This window comes from Fukomys damarensis, unplaced genomic scaffold (genome assembly GCF_012274545.1).
Source record: "Fukomys damarensis isolate Sample0158 unplaced genomic scaffold, DMR_v1.0_HiC HiC_scaffold_20, whole genome shotgun sequence".
Lineage (NCBI taxonomy): Eukaryota > Metazoa > Chordata > Mammalia > Rodentia > Bathyergidae > Fukomys > Fukomys damarensis.
The window spans coordinates 5918357-5935750 of NW_022900932.1; the positions used below are offsets into that span (position 1 = coordinate 5918357).

The following is a 17394-nucleotide window of genomic DNA, read 5'->3' on the forward strand; positions in this document are numbered from 1 at the left end:
TTTTTTGAGACAGGGTCTCACTATGCAGTTGAGGCTGCTCTGGAACTCACTATGTAACCCAGGCTAGTCTCGAACCCACAGCGATCCTCCTGCCTTAGCCTCCCGAGTGCTGGGATTACAGGTGTGCACCACCACGCCCAGCCTTGTGGTCCTTATTTTTAATGGTGCTTTGTCAACCAGTGAATTTTATGACTATGGCTGCAAAGGATAATTGAAGAGATGAATTAAAAGTGACCAAGCAGGCTGTTCAAAATAAAAATCCTATTTTTCTCCTAAGTAATGTATTTTACACTAATTATTTGTTTACTTTTCTGTTCTTTTGTTTCTATTTTTCAAACCAATATACACAGATGCTTAATTGTTGCTATACAAAAGTACATGTGGGGCCTTAATACAGTGAAGATGGATACATAAAAGAAGTTATGTAGACATTATTAAATGTGGATCATCCAGTACATATTTTTTGATAAAGGAAGGACATTTTATGAACCTAATATTTTTCGGTATCACATTAGAATCTGAACGAGGGGCATGGAATGTATTTGTGCACAGGAAATGAAAATGTTATCAATAACTAAAAAATTAAATATATTTTGACTCTTAGAACCCTGGATACGCTGGACGCCAGGAACTGCCAGAGAATTTAAAAATCCAGTTTAGAACTGTTGCTATGATGGTTCCTGATAGACAGGTATGTGCTAGCATTTAAAAACATAATATAACTTAATATTCTTTGCCTTTCTTTATTAAAGTTATTGAAAAAAAACCTCGCTGTATGACTTTTCAGATCATTATGCGAGTTAAACTTGCAAGCTGTGGTTTTCTTGAAAATGTGATCTTGGCCCAGAAGTTTTATGTTCTCTACAAACTCTGTGAAGAGCAGCTCACTAAACAGGTGACTTTATGCAATGTGTTTTTCTCCTGGCTATAGAATTTGTTTTTTTTTTTAATTGTGCAGTTTTACCTTGATAAATGCCACTCAGTGGATTAAAAAAAAAAAAAACAAAAAACTGGACTCCCCGTTTTATATTCAGTTTTTCAATTAAATTATCTTTCCCTGCCTTTTCCCCCTCCATCTTAGGTCCATTATGACTTCGGATTGAGAAATATTCTATCTGTATTGAGAACACTTGGAGCTCAAAAAAGAGCCAGACCAGAAGACAGCGAATTAAGCACTGTCATGAGAGGACTGAGAGATATGAACCTCTCCAAATTGGTATCTTTTGTTTGTTTGTTTTTCCTGAATTCGTTTCTCTTCCAACTTTTGACCCGGCTTCTGTCTGTTTGACTGGCGCTTGGTGGTTGGCTCCTGATGAGCTGTGAGCACTAACAGTTGTGTGGAGAGTGAGTGTGCATCGGGAAGGCAGAGTATCCATCCCCTCTGTGACCATCCTGGGCCGGCAGTGCCCTCTCTTAGGTCGTGACCGGTAAAACAGGTCCTCAGTGGGCTTCAGCTCCAAAGTGTCAGTCAGGTTCTCTGCCATTATTCATAGTGTGACACTGGTCCTACCCACGAAAGTCTGAGTTCATAGGGAACCATGAGAATCTTCAGTTTGTGTATGTTTACATGTCTCAGATATGTTTCTCCCAGAACATCAACACCATTCCTGTTGACCAAAACTATTAAAGTTTTGCCCTGGGAATTATAGGAACTGTTCCACTGCTTTCATGTGCCTGATATTGATAGCCAGGTGTTTTGAATGAGCTGATGGACATGTTCATGTGGTTTTTGTTCAAGGGCTCCTACCTGCCACATATGGCATCCGTGCCCCAGGCATGCGGGTTATGGGCAAGAGATGGTTCTCAGGAAACCCACAGTGGACTTTCAGAAACTATCTGGTAACACCTGTCTAGTTCATTACTGTTGCAAAGCCTGTTCAGGTGCTGTTTTGTCTGAGCCTCACTGCAGTACTACTTGAATATGGACGGTGGTCTGCTTATCATTATTTTGTGAGTACTTATGAAGGACCTGAGCCTCGGAGAGGTTAGAGGACTCGCCCTAATCTTAGTCATCAGAGAAGCTGGAACAAAAATCTTCAAGACTTTCTAATGCCAAATCCTGTGCTCTTCCAGTAAATCTCACTGCCTTTCTTTGATAATGGTGTCTGTGTCTGTGTGTGTGTGTGTGTGTGTGTGTGTGGTACCAGGGATTGGGCCCAGAGCCTTCCACATGCTAGACAAGTGCTCTACAACTGAGCTACACCCGTAGCCCTTTTCAGTTTTTATTTTGAGATGAGGTCTTGCTAAGTTGCACAGGCTGGTCTTGAATTTAGAATCTTCTTGCCTTATCCTTGATTCTTGAAACTCCTAGGCATATATTCCAGAAGGCATCAGGGAAACTCCAGAGATAAGGAAAAATCAGGAGTCAGAGATTAGAATTGGGCCATGAATGTATTAAAGATGTAGCAAATGAGGAGTTGGAGTCAATTTATTCAAACCTACTACATGTAAGAAAGGCAGATGGTGTTTTCCAGTCAATGTTAGAGGAAGACATACAGGGTTATGGATTTTTCCTTTCTTTCGTGGTACCAGGGCTTGAACCCAAGGGGACTCTTTCACTGAGCTACACCCCCAACCCTTTTTGGAGTTTTGTTTTGAGACAATGTCTCACTAAGTTGCCAGGCTGGCCTCAAACTTGTATTCTCCTGCCTCAATCTTCCAAGTAGCTCCATTTACAGGCATGTGCCTGGCTGGGTTCTTAGGGAGTTTTTCCTTGGGTTTTTTGTTTGTTTGTTTGTTTGTTTTGTACTGGGGATCAAACTTGGGACCTCGTGCTTGTGAGGCAAGTGGTGTAACCATTGTGCTAAATCCCTGGCCTGTGTTTCTTAACTTAAATGAAATATTAGTATCCTGTTCTCATGGGGTTCTGATTATAAATTGCACACTTGAAGGTTAACGTGAATAGCAGTCTGTGAGAAGCAGAAAACTCATATAATAAATAATGAAATCAAACGTGGAGGAGGAAGTCGAGGCTGAATGGTAGATGGTAAATGAGAGTCGCTGGCGCTGTTCTGGAGAAAGCTCCAGAGAATGCAAGTCAGATCAGGAGAGCAACAAATGATTCTCTGGGCAAGAAGTGGAGAATGCAGTATACCTCTGGCTAGTTAATAAAATGTTTGTGGACTTACTTGAACCCATGTCTCTTTAGGTTGACGAAGACGAACCCCTGTTTCTCAGCTTAATCAATGACCTGTTTCCGGGATTACAGCTGGACAGTAACACGTACGTGGAACTGCAAGGTGCCGTAGCCAACCAGGTTCAGATAGAAGGTTTGATTAACCACCCACCCTGGAACCTCAAACTCATACAGGTGAGGCAGTTTGGATCTGTTGTCAGTCTAACAATAAGTGTGAGGGATTAGCGCCCGCCTGACCACGGTATGAATTAGTCTTACCTGGTGTACATGTTTGAAACTAAATTAAAACGCTGTATACACATCATTGGAACCAGGGTCCTCAGGAGAAATGTGTTTGTCCTGTCTCCCAGCAATCAAAGCGGTAATTAGGTCTGGTTGTTACTTACACATAATGAAAAAGTGGGGGCAGTAACCAGGATCTCAAGGACTGTTGGAATGTGACAGGGAAAGCCCAGCTAGCTTCCTGTGCCAAGGGGCAGAATGGCCACAGCTGGGGCTCCTCATATCCATCATGTTTTATCCTCACAGCCATTGCCCTGTCTGGCAGACTGAAGAACCCAGAGCAGTGCTACAGGATTAAATCTCTGTGAGCTCCGTGCTTTGGGAGATATTTTCTAGGGCTTTTGAAGAATGGAGGGTCTCCAATGAGAAAGTATTAAAAACTGCATTTGAAAAGAAATTACAACTCTTATTTTGACTTACTGTTGTTCACCAAGTCATAACATGTGCGTGTATAAAGGACATCCCAGACCTTACAAGGAAATATATAGAGAAAAGTTTCAAGTATTTTTCATCATCCACGTATCAGAAGCCATTAACATTTTGGCAAAACATTTTATACATGATTTGCATATGGTATGCTATGTACTAAGATCCTTGTTGTCTCAGTGCGTGACTTAGAATATTATCGGGGAGGAATTAATAACATTATTCTGGAACAAGGTGGGACAGGCATTGTCTCTGTTGCTTTTGAGCTATGGATTACACTAGTAATCCATTTCTACCCCGAATGTTAGAACAACTCTGCTGATTCTACTTCTGACCAGCTGGGGACCTTTGACTTGTTTTTGTGAAGAGGACTGCAGGTGGGATATTTAACAGGCGCTGTCTGTGCCCTTAGCATATTTTCTTGAACGGCCTTTTACCCTCACCAGGCGTCCCCTCCCCAGATTTTCTGTGTTTTTGCTTCTAGTAGCAGAAGGACAACTGGAGCCACTCTGTGGGTAGTCACAGAGGGCAGGTTGTGCCTGCGAGTTTATTCCCCCTGTCCTCAAGTCATCCTCTCTGTACAGAGGTGGGTGATGGGATGGGAAAGTCAAACAGCTGTGCTTCCAGGTGGGACAAATCACTGGAGAGTCCCTGGCAGGAGCACATTTAAGTTCACCTTCTGACGCTGTCCTCAGTCACACCTTGCTTGACCTCTTCCTCTCCCTGTCCCCCTTCTCCAAGCCCCTCTCTGTTTCTTCTGGAAGGGAGCATCCCTGACTGAATCAGTGGCAAATCCTCATGCAAGAGGTGCTCCCAGGGGACTAGAGGCCACCATGATACTAGGATCCTCACTGTGGTGCCAGGCAATACTGCTCTCCACCACTAAGGGGCAGTATCACCACACTGGATGCCGAAAAAGTTTGTGGGTGGAAAAATTTGGTTCCATACCAGCAAACCCAAATCACAGGAAGTAGTAGTGTAAGAAGCAAAAGCGAGAACCTGAATTAACGACTGCACAAAATGTCATTCAAGTCCCACATTGCCATTACTTTATCACTTAGGTAGTTTTGTAAGATGTGATACTAATTTGCTACCCATATCTGGTAAAACCAAGATCAATTTTTATGTATTAAATACTGAGCTAGTTAGTTTAATGAAGAGCTTCATTAAGGCCTTTGAAATTTCAGCTCTTATGAATGTCAGCCAGAGACTCATAAAATTACATTCGTTTTCTCAATGTATCCTTTAATTGTGCAGTTGTATGAGACGTCTCTGGTACGTCATGGCTTGATGACTCTGGGGCCCAGTGGCTCTGGGAAGACAGCTGTGATAACAATCCTGATGAAGGCGCTGACAGAATGCGGAAGGCCTCATAGAGAGTTGCGAATGAATCCAAAAGCAATTACTGCATCTCAGATGTTTGGCAGACTCGATACTGCCACCAATGACTGGACAGATGGGATTTTCTCTACTCTGTGGAGAAAAACGTTAAAAGCCAAAAAGGGTAAGCACAAACCCTCCCTCGTGACCATTTCTCTCCCTGCCGGTTTGTCAGTAACACAGCCTTTGCTTAACTCTCTGTGTTCATTAATTTGGAGGTGAGAACAGAGTTTTCTGTTTTAATTGCTTGCAGGTGAAAACATTTTCCTCATTTTAGATGGCCCCGTGGATGCCATTTGGATCGAGAATTTAAATTCTGTGTTAGACGATAACAAAACACTCACGCTGGCGAATGGAGATCGCATTCCCATGGCCCCTAGTTGTAAGCTTCTGTTTGAGGTCCACAATATTGAGAACGCGTCTCCTGCCACGGTTTCTAGGATGGGCATGGTCTATATCAGCAGCTCTGCGCTCAGCTGGAGGGCAGTATTACAGGTGGGAACAAGAGATACACAGACGTCTGCCCGGGGCTTACCTTTTGCACTTTCTTAATAAGCAGAGATCTGGTTCCTTCACTATAGGCATGGTTGAAGAAGCGGACGGCCCAGGAAGCCGCTGTGTTCCAGGCTCTGTACGATAAAGCATTTGAAGATGTGTATACGTATATGAAACTAAATCTCAATCCCAAAATGCAGCTCTTAGAATGCAACTACATTGTTCAAGTAAGATTGTGGGGTTTGGGGTCCATTCACCACTTAGATTTTTGAGGTTTTATTTTCACTCAGTGGCCACGCCAGGAATCAAAAATACAAAATTCGTACGACCCTTAGAAATCTTTTCAAGGTGGTGGCTGCGAAGGCTCTGAGAAGATCTTATAATCTCACTGTCATCCTCTCTTTATGGCTTTCACTCTCTAGAGAGACGTTACCAGGGGAGGCGGAATGATCTTTCCCACTGTCACCTGTCCCAGAAAGTGTGTCCAGTAACGAGAGTTGACAAAATAAGTCAAGCCAGGGGATTTATAGGACAGTACAGACAGGAGCCGGGGCCCATCTGGAATACTTGGATGGTGATCTTGGCTTTACAAAATTTCATATAGACCAGCCCAGGGAGCACCTTTAAACAAAAGTTCTATCCAAGGGCCAGGGATTTAGCTCAGTGGTTCTACCGCCTGCCTTGCAAGTGCAAGGACCCAAGTTTGATCCCCAGTACCAAAAAAAAAAAAATTCTATTCTCCCCCTCCCCCACACTTCAGTTTCCTATCAGCCTTTGGGAAAAAAATCATAATGAATCATAATAAATCATAATAAATTGCATTTAAGGGGCTCTCCTACTTCCAGTCTGTTGGTGAGAATTGTTCATTCTAGTGCTTTGATTTTCAATGTAGAGATGGCAGTTAGCGAGGCCAGGTAGCTTAGAAATAACACACAGGCCCAAATCAATGAATTATTTAGTAATTACTTATAGATGTATAAGACAAAGTTTTACCTTGACATAATCTTGTTTTCTTAAAGGACCAAACAGTAAATATTTTATGCTTGCAAATTTCTCTATCTCAACTAATTCAAAAAGATCAGGCTGGCTCCAGTGACTTCACTTTAGATTTTAAATTAAATATGGAAATTTCTGCTTCAAGACACAAGGGGAGTAATGGAAACTGGATTTAATCTCTTGCATTAGAAAGTTGGACAAAAACTCTGCCAAGCAGGTGGCTGCCTCCTCTAGGGCCACAGTCTGCTGGTTCCTATAAAATATTAACAAATAAAAATCTTTGATTTGGATTGGGCCCCCCAACTTCAGAACCAGAAGCTACCTCAGCAAACATCTAGAGTTGGTCTTTTACTTTTCAGATCAGGAAACGCAGCCAGAGGAGCAGCTCTGAGGGTAAAAAACCACATTTCTAGATTGCAGACTCTTCCATACCATACAACTTGCCTAACTAACCCCAGAAGGTTAGGACTAGGGTAGGCTTAGGGTTAGGCCTAACCTAGGTCTATATTCTAAATATCGTGGGCTGGAGGATAAGGATCAAGCAATGACTTGAGATATTTGCTCTCTCTCTTTTTCTCTCTCCCTTCTCCTTTTAATTTTATTGTTTCAAAAAACTTTTTCCTGAAAAGTTTGTAGTCTAAAATTTTACCTTTTTAAAAAATGTTTCAGTCTATCAATCTTCTGGAAGGCTTAATCCCCTCCAAAGAGGAAGGCGGTGTTTCATGTGTCAGTCATCTCCATAAATTATTTGTCTTCGGCCTAATGTGGAGTATAGGAGCCCTTCTGGAGTTGGATAACAGAGAGAAACTTGAGGCCTTTTTACGACGTCATGAGAGCAAGTTAGACTTGCCAGAAATACCCCCGGGCACGAATCAGACCATGTATGAGTTTTATGTTACCGATTATGGTAAGAACAGCTAATTATACTTTTTTTTTTAGATGAGAAAAATATAGATTTCCATAAACTCTTCTGTGGAGCCATAGTAGTCAATTATGAACAACACAATTTTGAACACCATTTTAAAAGAGGCATCTAGGCAGAAGATAGAATTTTGCATATTAGCCATGCCAGGAACTGGTATTCCTGACTTTTTCTTTTGGAATGAAAAATCTGACTTAAATAAATAGCAGTACCTCTTACATCGTCTACTTTTAAAGGCCGAAGGAGGGAAGGTAGCAGCATAAAAACACAGAATGTTTGCATGGTGCAGATGTGGACATGCAGGTAACCAGTCAGTCTCAACGACTTCCCTGTTGGAAATCTAAGAATGAGTGAAGAATTAACCCAGCAGGTGGGGATCTTCCTTGTGCATACCAGACTTGTTGGGGTAGGCCCAGTACTGTCACCTTAGTCCCAGACTTCCCTGTGTGGCAAGCCCAGCTAGCCTTTCCTTAAAAGAAGTGCCCTTGAACTTGGTGCTTTTCTTTTTTTTTTTTTTCTTCAGTACTGGGAATTGAACTCAGGACCTTGTGTTTGCAAGGCAGGCAGTGATACCACTGAGGTAAATCCCGGCCCTTGAACTCAGTGATTTTATCTTGAGTCCAGGCCACAATTTTTAGCCCCAGAGAGGAAAAAACATGCTTCCTATGTTTACCACTGCTTCTTCCTAAAACCTCTAAATCAGCAAAGATTTGTTGTTGTTTTCTAATGCATAAACTCAAGAGGATAAATAGAACATGAGAGTAAACAGCTGTAACAAAATTTTGAAAGCAAGAAAGCAGAAAAGTAATGGTAGCTTAGTGTGCTGGAAAAGTCAAGCCCTAAACTGGCCGGGGGAAGAGTTGAGAAGTAATTTGGTCTACATCACAGAAAGCACAAAGGGCTCAGGAATTGGGACCCGGGGTGAAGGTGGACCTAGAAATCAGAGGTGTAGTTGGGAGTCTGTTTAAGAACAGTCCTCTTTCCAAAGTCTGCTGCTATCTGCACCACACTCTGCACCCACCACACACAGGCAAAACATGAGTCATGATTTGGTGAATGCAAGACAGAAGTTTTCCTAGAATTGGGGTGCACATTAAGGGTGAGAGATGGTACTGAAAATGGAAAATGAGTGGAAATTTGCATAGAAAGGCCCATTATGAAGGGAATGAGCTAAGTGAATGTTTCAGCCAAACATTAGGCTGATTTATCAGGCAGAGTCAGAATGAAAGAGGAAACAGGGAAAGGACTTCATTTTGAGGAGCCAAAGGGGACACACAGCTCTGATGGAGAAGATCAGGCTGGCTCCAGAGGCATCATTTCAGATTTTAAATTAAATATGGACATGTCTGGTTCCTGGCACAATGGAGTAGTAGAAAGTAGGTTTAGCCTTTTATATTAGAACCTGGATGGAATGCACAGTATATGAAACAAATATTTTTCAGACGTTGGACAACAGATAGTGCAGCAGTAAAATCTCTTGGAGGCATAAAAGAAGGCAGTTGTACCAGATCACTGCCTGAAGGTGGTTTCCAGCAGCAGCTCAGGGCGGGGAAATCCACATAGAACTGACAGAACTGACCATCTCCCCAAAGTGATTTGGGAGAGGCCAGGTGGCTAGGATTTGTAGAGCAGAACCCCAGAGAAGAGGGATCTGTTCAGAGAGGGGTGTCAGAGAATAGCAGAAATGGATAAATCCACAAGTATAGTAGAGATGTTAATTTTTGTCAATAATTGGGAAAACAGAATTACTCTACAGAAAATTTGAACACGATCAACCCATTTCAGCTAGTAGAAAGTTATAGAGCAGTCCATCCCCAGAAAGCAGAATGCACATTCCTTTCAAGAGCACCGAATATATTTCCCCAGATATTCTGGACAATAGAACATTTCTCAGTAGGGAAGTATTATAACACTCTTGTCTGTATTACGAAAGAAGAAAGGTTTTGGTTAAATCCAAAATAAGCAGAAGGAAGAAATAGCAATGACCAAAACAAATCAATAAACAGAAAATAGCAACATAAGAGGGCAAAATCAGTGAAATCAAAAGATAGTCTTTGAAAAGATCAATAGTAAGAAATCTCTTACTAGAAATACCAGGTTGAAAAAGAGAAGATATAAATTGTCATTGTCAAGAATGCAAGAGAGAAAAAAGAATGAAAAGAGAACTTTAATCAGAGTGACATATTTTAGGAACTTTTTTTAGATGTTTATATGATCCAACTGATTATAAAGCCCTTTACATTTTTGTATTCTAACATAGCTTTCAAAGGGTACATTTTTATTAAGATTAAAAAATGTTCTTATTGTGTAGGTGATTGGGAGCACTGGAATAAGAAACTTCAGCCATATTTTTATCCAACGGACAGTATTCCAGAATATTCATCAATTTTGGTCCCAAATGTTGACAATATTAGAACAAATTTTTTGATAGACATCATCGCAAAACAACATAAAGTAAGTTGAATAGGTACATTCTTAGATGATCCCAACTACCTCAGAAGCACACCTTTATTCACACACTGTGGATAGAAAAATTAAACTCCATCACAAGGGCCCGGAGGTGGTGTCATTGGAAGAGACCGTGGAACCCCAGGTCCCAGGACACTTTGCTTTCAGGGTCTCTTCCACTCCCAGTGGCTATGCCCGATACTCAGCCACATTCTTTTCCAGGACTTCCATAGTACTGTATGCATTTTATATTTAAATCTCTAGTTCCACTAGGATTTATTCTGTGCAGAAATAATCTCCAAGTTCAGTCAGAAGTTCATCGTGTTTTAGGGTGCAAGGATACCCAGCAGAACCATAAGACCCTGGACCCCGAACATCTTCTGACACCTTTTCAAAATGGTTGTCCCATGTCCGCAGGCTGTTTTGCTCACAGGAGAGCAGGGAACTGCAAAAACTGTGATGATTAAGGCCTATTTGAAAAAATACGATCCTGAAGTACAGCTATCCAAAAGTCTGAACTTTTCATCTGCCACAGAACCAATCATGTTTCAGGTAAAAGCCATCGTGTGCAGTTGTAATGAGCATGTTACATTGTACAGTGCCGCTTACAGTAAAATGTGTATGCCATGTATGTGCCTCAAAAAGACTCAGGCTCCTCTCGGCATCCGGTTAGTTAGCTTTCGCATGGCTGAAGCTGAAGCCAGATCCAAGCAGCATGTTTTGACCAACTATTAAGGCCGAATCTGACTACTGGCACATATCTATTTTAGTGTAAATTAATGATTGACATCCCATCCCTTTTTAAACATTTTAACTGTGTATTACAATAATTATATTTATACTTAATGCATCAGATACTGTTACTCTGAAAGATTACTCACCTTTTTTTATATATCAATAATAGATCAACGAATAAGACCAACCATTTCGTTTTCCCTAGAGAACCATTGAAAGCTATGTGGACAAGCGGATGGGAAGCACATTTGGGCCACCAGGAGGGAGAAAAATGACTGTATTTATTGATGACATTAATATGCCTGTGATTAATGAATGGGGAGACCAGGTATGACCCAGATATCTCACAAAAGGTAATGCTTACTCGGTGGTTTTAGTTACACCAGTGACCTGTATGTTATTACGACTACTGGCAGTTCTTTTTTTTTTTACTTTCACCTTCTTGAAATCTCTCCGTGTCTCCCCAACTCCCTCTTGTGTCTTTGGCCCCCCTCACTTTACTTCTGCCTTCATCCAGGACGCTCTCCTTGTTCCGGCCTCTGAACTCTGCATTCACTGATGTTGACAAAATACTTCATTAACTGCCACACACCGTGACCCTGGCGGCCGTCATCGGTCCACGTCCCATTGGAGGACCTCACTGGTGCTTCCAGGAGTGAGCACCGGGACTGGGCCCGCGCCCTCTTTATCCCTGGTCACCGTAGACACCATTGGAACTGCGGGGCGAATTCCTCGACAGTTCTGCGTGGTCCTGCTCTACCTCAGCAGTCCCTAAAAGTGGGGGAGAGTGGGTGGGTGTTTAGATCTTGTCACTCCTCTCGTCTAGAAGCTGAAGAGCTCCCGCATTCCAAACTCATTTGTCCAGCTCAGAATGTCTAGGTGGATCTCAAATGTAATGTCCCACATCTGCTTCTCCCCTCATCTCGGGAAATGGAGCCCCACCTGGAGTCTGTTAGGAAATCAAATGTGTTAGCTCTACCTTCACACCACATCTACAGTTTGACCCCTGCTGCTTCTCTGGGTGCCCGTCCACCACCTCTCTTCATGACAGATGCCTCCCCATTGTCTGCGTTCCCCTTGCCCCTCTCAGTCTAACCTCAGATCAGAAACCGGTCAAAACATGAGTCAGATGGTGACACACTCGTCTGTGCAGAACCCTCTGCGTCTCAGAATTTCAGTGCCAGCACCCTCACCACGACCAGAGACCCTGGCCTGTTTGATCTTACTGCTGCGTAGCTCTGCTCCAGCCGCCTTGATGGACTCCTTACACACTCAGTGTGATGTTCAGCATCTCGGCATCTGCTGCCCCCATTTCCTGGAGTGCTTTTCCCTTCACAGCTCTCACCTCCCTCAGTCGTTGGCTTATATGTCACATGATGTGAAGCTTCCCCTGCTCTTCAAATTCAGTTACCTCTAGAGAACCTCCTATTTCCTTCCCCTGCTTTATTTTCTCCAAAACTCTTGAAGTACGTCCTGTTACTTATAAGCATATATTGTACATTTTATCTTCCACCACAAGAATGTATGCTCCATGAAGATGGAGGGTTTCTGTGCTGCAGAAGAGACTGGCACTGTCATCGCTCATTAAACTCCTTTGTTTCCCAAGAAAGAGCATTAGCCGAGATGACTGTATGCCGCCCACTTTGAGATGCCCAGAGGGACCTTGGACACACAGACGTGGAGCTGAGAAGGGAACCTGAAGCTGCAGCTGCAGAGTTTGATCCTTTAGGGCGTAGGTTGAGATGACATCCTTTGGAGTAGTGAGAAGCAAAAAGGGCGCAAGTACACTGCCCAGGATGGGTGGGTAGAGAGAGGCCCGGAAAGTGATCCAGGAGTCTCCAGAGGAGCCTCTGAAACCAAGGAAGGAGCAATTTTCAAGAAGGAGGAAATGTTAGCAGTGTTAGAAGCTGCAGAGAAAATGAAATGAGCACACAGACCGCTGGGTCAAAACATTCAGGGGCTGGGGATTTAGCTTGGTGGTGCCTCACCTGCCTGCCAAGCACAAGGTCTTGAGTTTGATTCCTGGTACTGGGGAAAAAACAACAGCAACAACATTCAGGAATATAATACTGAAAGCTTAGGCTGAAACCATCTTACATTCTGATCTAGAGTATTTTGGAGTGTTGAGTATGAAAAATATCTGTGTTAAAACTTGTTATATCCCCTTACTGTTGCCATTATTCCAGATATCTTGTAGTCATCTGTGTAAATTTACTTGGAAATCAGTTCTGTCAGCGTGGTGATGGGCACAAGGCCACACTGTACTGGCACCAGACACGTTGAACTCAGGGCTTTGAGTTCATGGGTGGCATCCTGTGAGTCAAACTGCCTCGATGGTGATCATCTACGGTCCTGTTTAGGAGCTGAATGTTTTTCTGCTAATCTCATCTGTAACAGAGGAATGTGATAGTGATTTGTCACTGAAACATCCATGTAAATTTTCAGATAACTAATGAGATTGTGCGGCAGATGATGGAAATGGAAGGCATGTACAGCTTGGATAAGCCCGGAGACTTCACTACAATTGTGGATGTGCAGTTCATCGCAGCCATGATTCATCCTGGAGGAGGTCGGAATGACATTCCCCAGCGTTTAAAAAGACAATTCACCGTGTTTAATTGCACATTGCCTTCAAATGCGTCAATAGACAAGATTTTTGGTAAGAGTATCTTTGGTATTTACTTTTTTATTGCATTGCGTAATGGACATAAAGTATGGAAAACTAAGAGCCGAAAGGTCCTGTCAAAATAGGGATTAAGAGCTGGGGATACAGCTCAGCTGTGCTGCGCCTGCCTGGAAATCGCAAGGCCCTGTGTTCGATTTCCAATACCAGAAAAAAAGAAAAAGAAAAAGAAAACAGGGAGAGCTAACTACCAGGAAAGAGACCAATTAGTAAGATGGCTCGTGTGTATGGCCTATTCTAAGACAGAGATATTTAGAAATAGCCTTGCTGAAGGTTGACCTTAGAGGTAAAAGAAGCTTTGTATTTTGGTTTTCTTTGACATGGTTAATAGGGCAGTTTGTGCTAATGAATGCCAGCATGCCCACATCCATCACCGGTTAACAATACTAATAATAAAATAATAATAATAATAATAATAATAATAATAATAATAATAATAATGATAATATATCATAATGCAGCACTTCGACGTGTTCATGAAGGAAAGATATTTGGCACCAAATTTAGGCATACTTAAATTGCACTGTCAGGGCTGGGGTTTAGCTTAGTGGTTCCGGCACCTACCTTGCAAGCACAAGGGCCTGAGTTCAATCCTCGGTACCGCCCCCCCAAAAAAAGAATAGTAAATTGCACTGTCAAAAAGGATACACATGCAAAAGAAATGGACCTGTGCATGAGAGATGGAACTATTAAAATAGATGGACATTAATTTCTTGATACAGCAAATGTTGTAGATCATCAGGGAAATGGTAGATTCCAGTGTGACTATTCCATGGTCTTGTGGGAAAACAGTGGAAGTTGGAGCTCTCTACTTCACACCAAGCACAAAATCAAATACAGATGGGCTAAGGACTTAAATGTGGAAGACGTGGCTGTAATATGTTTGGAAGAAAGTGTAGGGAAACATCTGAACGACCGCTAGGTAGGAAAGGATGTCTTAAATAATAGACAGAAGGCACAAAAACAAAGAAAAAAAAACAGTAAATTCACTACATTAAAATCAAGAGCTTTTCTTCATTTAAAAATTTCACTAGAAGGATGAAAAGATAAGCCTTAAGGTAGAAGTAGGCAATTTCTAGTGCATGACAATGCAGAATTAGTATTCCAAATACTAAAGAAATTCTAGGAAATAATCAGCAAAAATCAAATAATCCCATGTAAAAATGGGCAAACCTCAAGAAACTTTAAAAAGGGGAAACTTAATGGGCCAATAAACAAACATAAAGATCACAAACATCCTAAGTATTTGGGAAAAATACAGATTAAAATGCCAAGGAAATGCTATTTTATACCCCCTGTATTGGCAAAAAATGAAAAGTTCTGATAAAAAGTATAGTGAGGGTGATGAAGCAGCTGAAATGCTCCTCTCCCATTGGTGGGGGTGTGAATTGCCACAAGCCCTTTGGACAGCAGTTTGGCATTGTTACTGGTAAAATAGAACATGTTCATGCCACACCAGTTCCACTGCTAGAAATATACCCATTTATCATTTTTTCTTTCTGATTTGTGCACTGAGGGTCTCACTTACGAAGTCCTTTCCTACCCAGACATCACATAGATCTTCTCCTATATCTTCTAAATGGCGTACAGTGTTGCCTTCCATAGTTAGGCCCTCACTTCTTCTGTAGTCGATTTTAGGTATGGACACCAAATGACTTAACACAAGCATGTTCATAGAGTAGTGTATTTGTTGGCAGCGCCATCTTGAAATAACCCAAATGCTCGTTGCCACTAACACTGGGGAAGTGGATTGTGGCAAAGCACAATTTATAACATTGTACAGCAGTGAAAATGAATGAATGCAGCTGCATGCTCCAGTGTGGATGAAGCCCAGAAATACATTGTTGACTGGTAAGAAGCAAATCACAGAGAAATACGTAATCCCAGCAAGTGAGGCTTAGAGAAGTGAAATAGCTGCCCAGTCGAGGCCACTTAGCTGGTGCACATCAGAGCTGAGGCATCAGTTCATCCCTGCTCTCTGATTCTGGGTCCCGTGATTCTAATGTTTGTCCCATTAGAAGGTGGAAATCTTGAATACATCACTGCAGGAAGCCACGAGACCGTTGGGGCATCTGGGACAACCTGCCCTGACTTTGGAGGGCACATTCATGTTTTCCCAAGGCATTTCTTCTTCAGTCTGTGTGAATGAACCCGCCCCTTCCGTGTTCTCTGCTCTCCACGAACCTGCCGTGTGTCTGAGAGCAGATAGGTGTATTCACATTCCTCGGGATGTACCCTGCTCAGGACCCAATCTACTCCTCAGTGTGTAGTCTCTCTGGAGTGAAGTAAAGCGAATCTCTTCTTGCTGACTGAATCAAAGGCATCTTGAGGCTTTCAGATTAGCCTGTATCTCTACAGCCCAGTCCTTGCCGAGAGCAATATGCCACTGTTGCTGTGCCCGCTGTCCCTGGGTGCGCCTGCCTGGCTAGGCTGGGCCAGAGTGTTGACAGACCTGGGTTAGGAGAAGTGGGTCCTCCTTCAGTTCTGCCGGCAACCAGTCCATGTGAACTTGGACTGTTTGTTTTCCCTGCCTGGGCCTAGTCTCCTTCTCTGCAAGATGAGAACGTCATTTCTGAGCCTTTTTCCAGCTTCCAGACTCCTGAGCCAGGCTGCTTGGGTCCACATCTCAGATTCACCTGCATGAGTCTGAAACTCATAAATACATCACTAAGCTTGAGTTAGAATGGGAGTAATAATAATAATAACAATAATGTCTATCGCATATCACTTCACATGGGGCGCCGGGGGGATTAAATGTTAATGCATATAACGCGCTCATTTCTAAGCTTCACTGAGCCACTGCCAACACCGAGTCGTAGCTAATCCCTTGAGAGATATTCTTAGCATCCCCAGCTAAGTCGGTCTTGTAATGATTTATTCACTGGGATGAACATGCACCTCGGTAATCCTTTAGTGAGCCTTCACTTTCCATCTTTTTTATTTTCCAGGACTCATTGGCTGTGGATACTTTGATCCTTGTAGAAAGTTCAGACCCGAAATATGTGAGATGATTGCGAATTTAGTCGCTGTGGGCAGAGTGCTGTGGCAGTGGACCAAGGTACCGAATGGTTTGTTATCCGTAATGTTTTAAGAAGTCAGCTGTCCTTCTGCCCTCGTCTCACCTCATGTCTCATTAAGTTCTCAAACATCATGTGTAATGGCGTTTTTTGAGAAAAGACAAATTAGGTGCTCAAATAGATTTATGACACCTTTTCCTTCCGGAGAGCAAATATTCTAACTGAATGATGCTTTCCATATGTATGAGATATTACTGTAAATCAGACATGACATGTGAGATAAAGGAGAATTTTGCTGAAACGAGATCACTGCCTTTCCACTTGTTACTCTGATTTGTACCTCTTTCTTTGTACGTCTGTCTCCCTCCACCAAACTGTGTCAGGCACACACATGTTTATTGACTTGAGTTAATACATGGATTTCCAGATATTCTCAGCTGACTGAGACCTGGAGTCCTAATTAGAGATGAGGTGTGGATTCATAAATGGGTGGAGATGCTCTTCCCAAGGTAAGCTGGATTTTAACGCACAAGTCAGAGCCCTTGGTCGAGCTCAGCAAACCTGTAGCAAACCTCATCATGTTATTTAAAGCCATTAGGGTAGGTAGGTCTGTTTGGAAAAAAAAAAAAAAGTGGCAAGGCTGCTGTGCATTAATTAAGCCAGTTAGACACATGTGGCCAGACGCCTGTATCCTTGGAAACCTGGAGTGTGCCAGGCTTTCAGATTCCTTGGTTGACTGAGAGAATTCTGGGCACAGAATGATCCCGGAGGAGTTGGGTGATCCTGTGAAAGGTCGCCTCCTTCTGCTCACTGGGGCCCTGCTCTTGGTGTACACCCCGTTTTGTCACTTTTGAAGAAACTAAGAAATGAGTGG

The 17394-nt window shown here is 42.6% G+C and overlaps 1 protein-coding gene across 1 annotated transcript in view; it reads left to right on the forward strand.

Moving 5' to 3' along the window:
* Positions 1-17394, forward strand: part of Dnah8 (dynein axonemal heavy chain 8) — a 258133-nt gene that overhangs the window by 119374 nt on the left and 121365 nt on the right. Inside the window, 13 exon segments of the mRNA XM_010638857.1 lie at positions 605-691; positions 788-895; positions 1082-1216; positions 3149-3310; positions 5102-5348; positions 5478-5719; positions 5806-5946; positions 7385-7622; positions 9949-10091; positions 10503-10637; positions 11026-11148; positions 13266-13479; positions 16452-16561. Of these exon segments, the coding sequence (XP_010637159.1) occupies positions 605-691; positions 788-895; positions 1082-1216; positions 3149-3310; positions 5102-5348; positions 5478-5719; positions 5806-5946; positions 7385-7622; positions 9949-10091; positions 10503-10637; positions 11026-11148; positions 13266-13479; positions 16452-16561 (2085 nt within the window).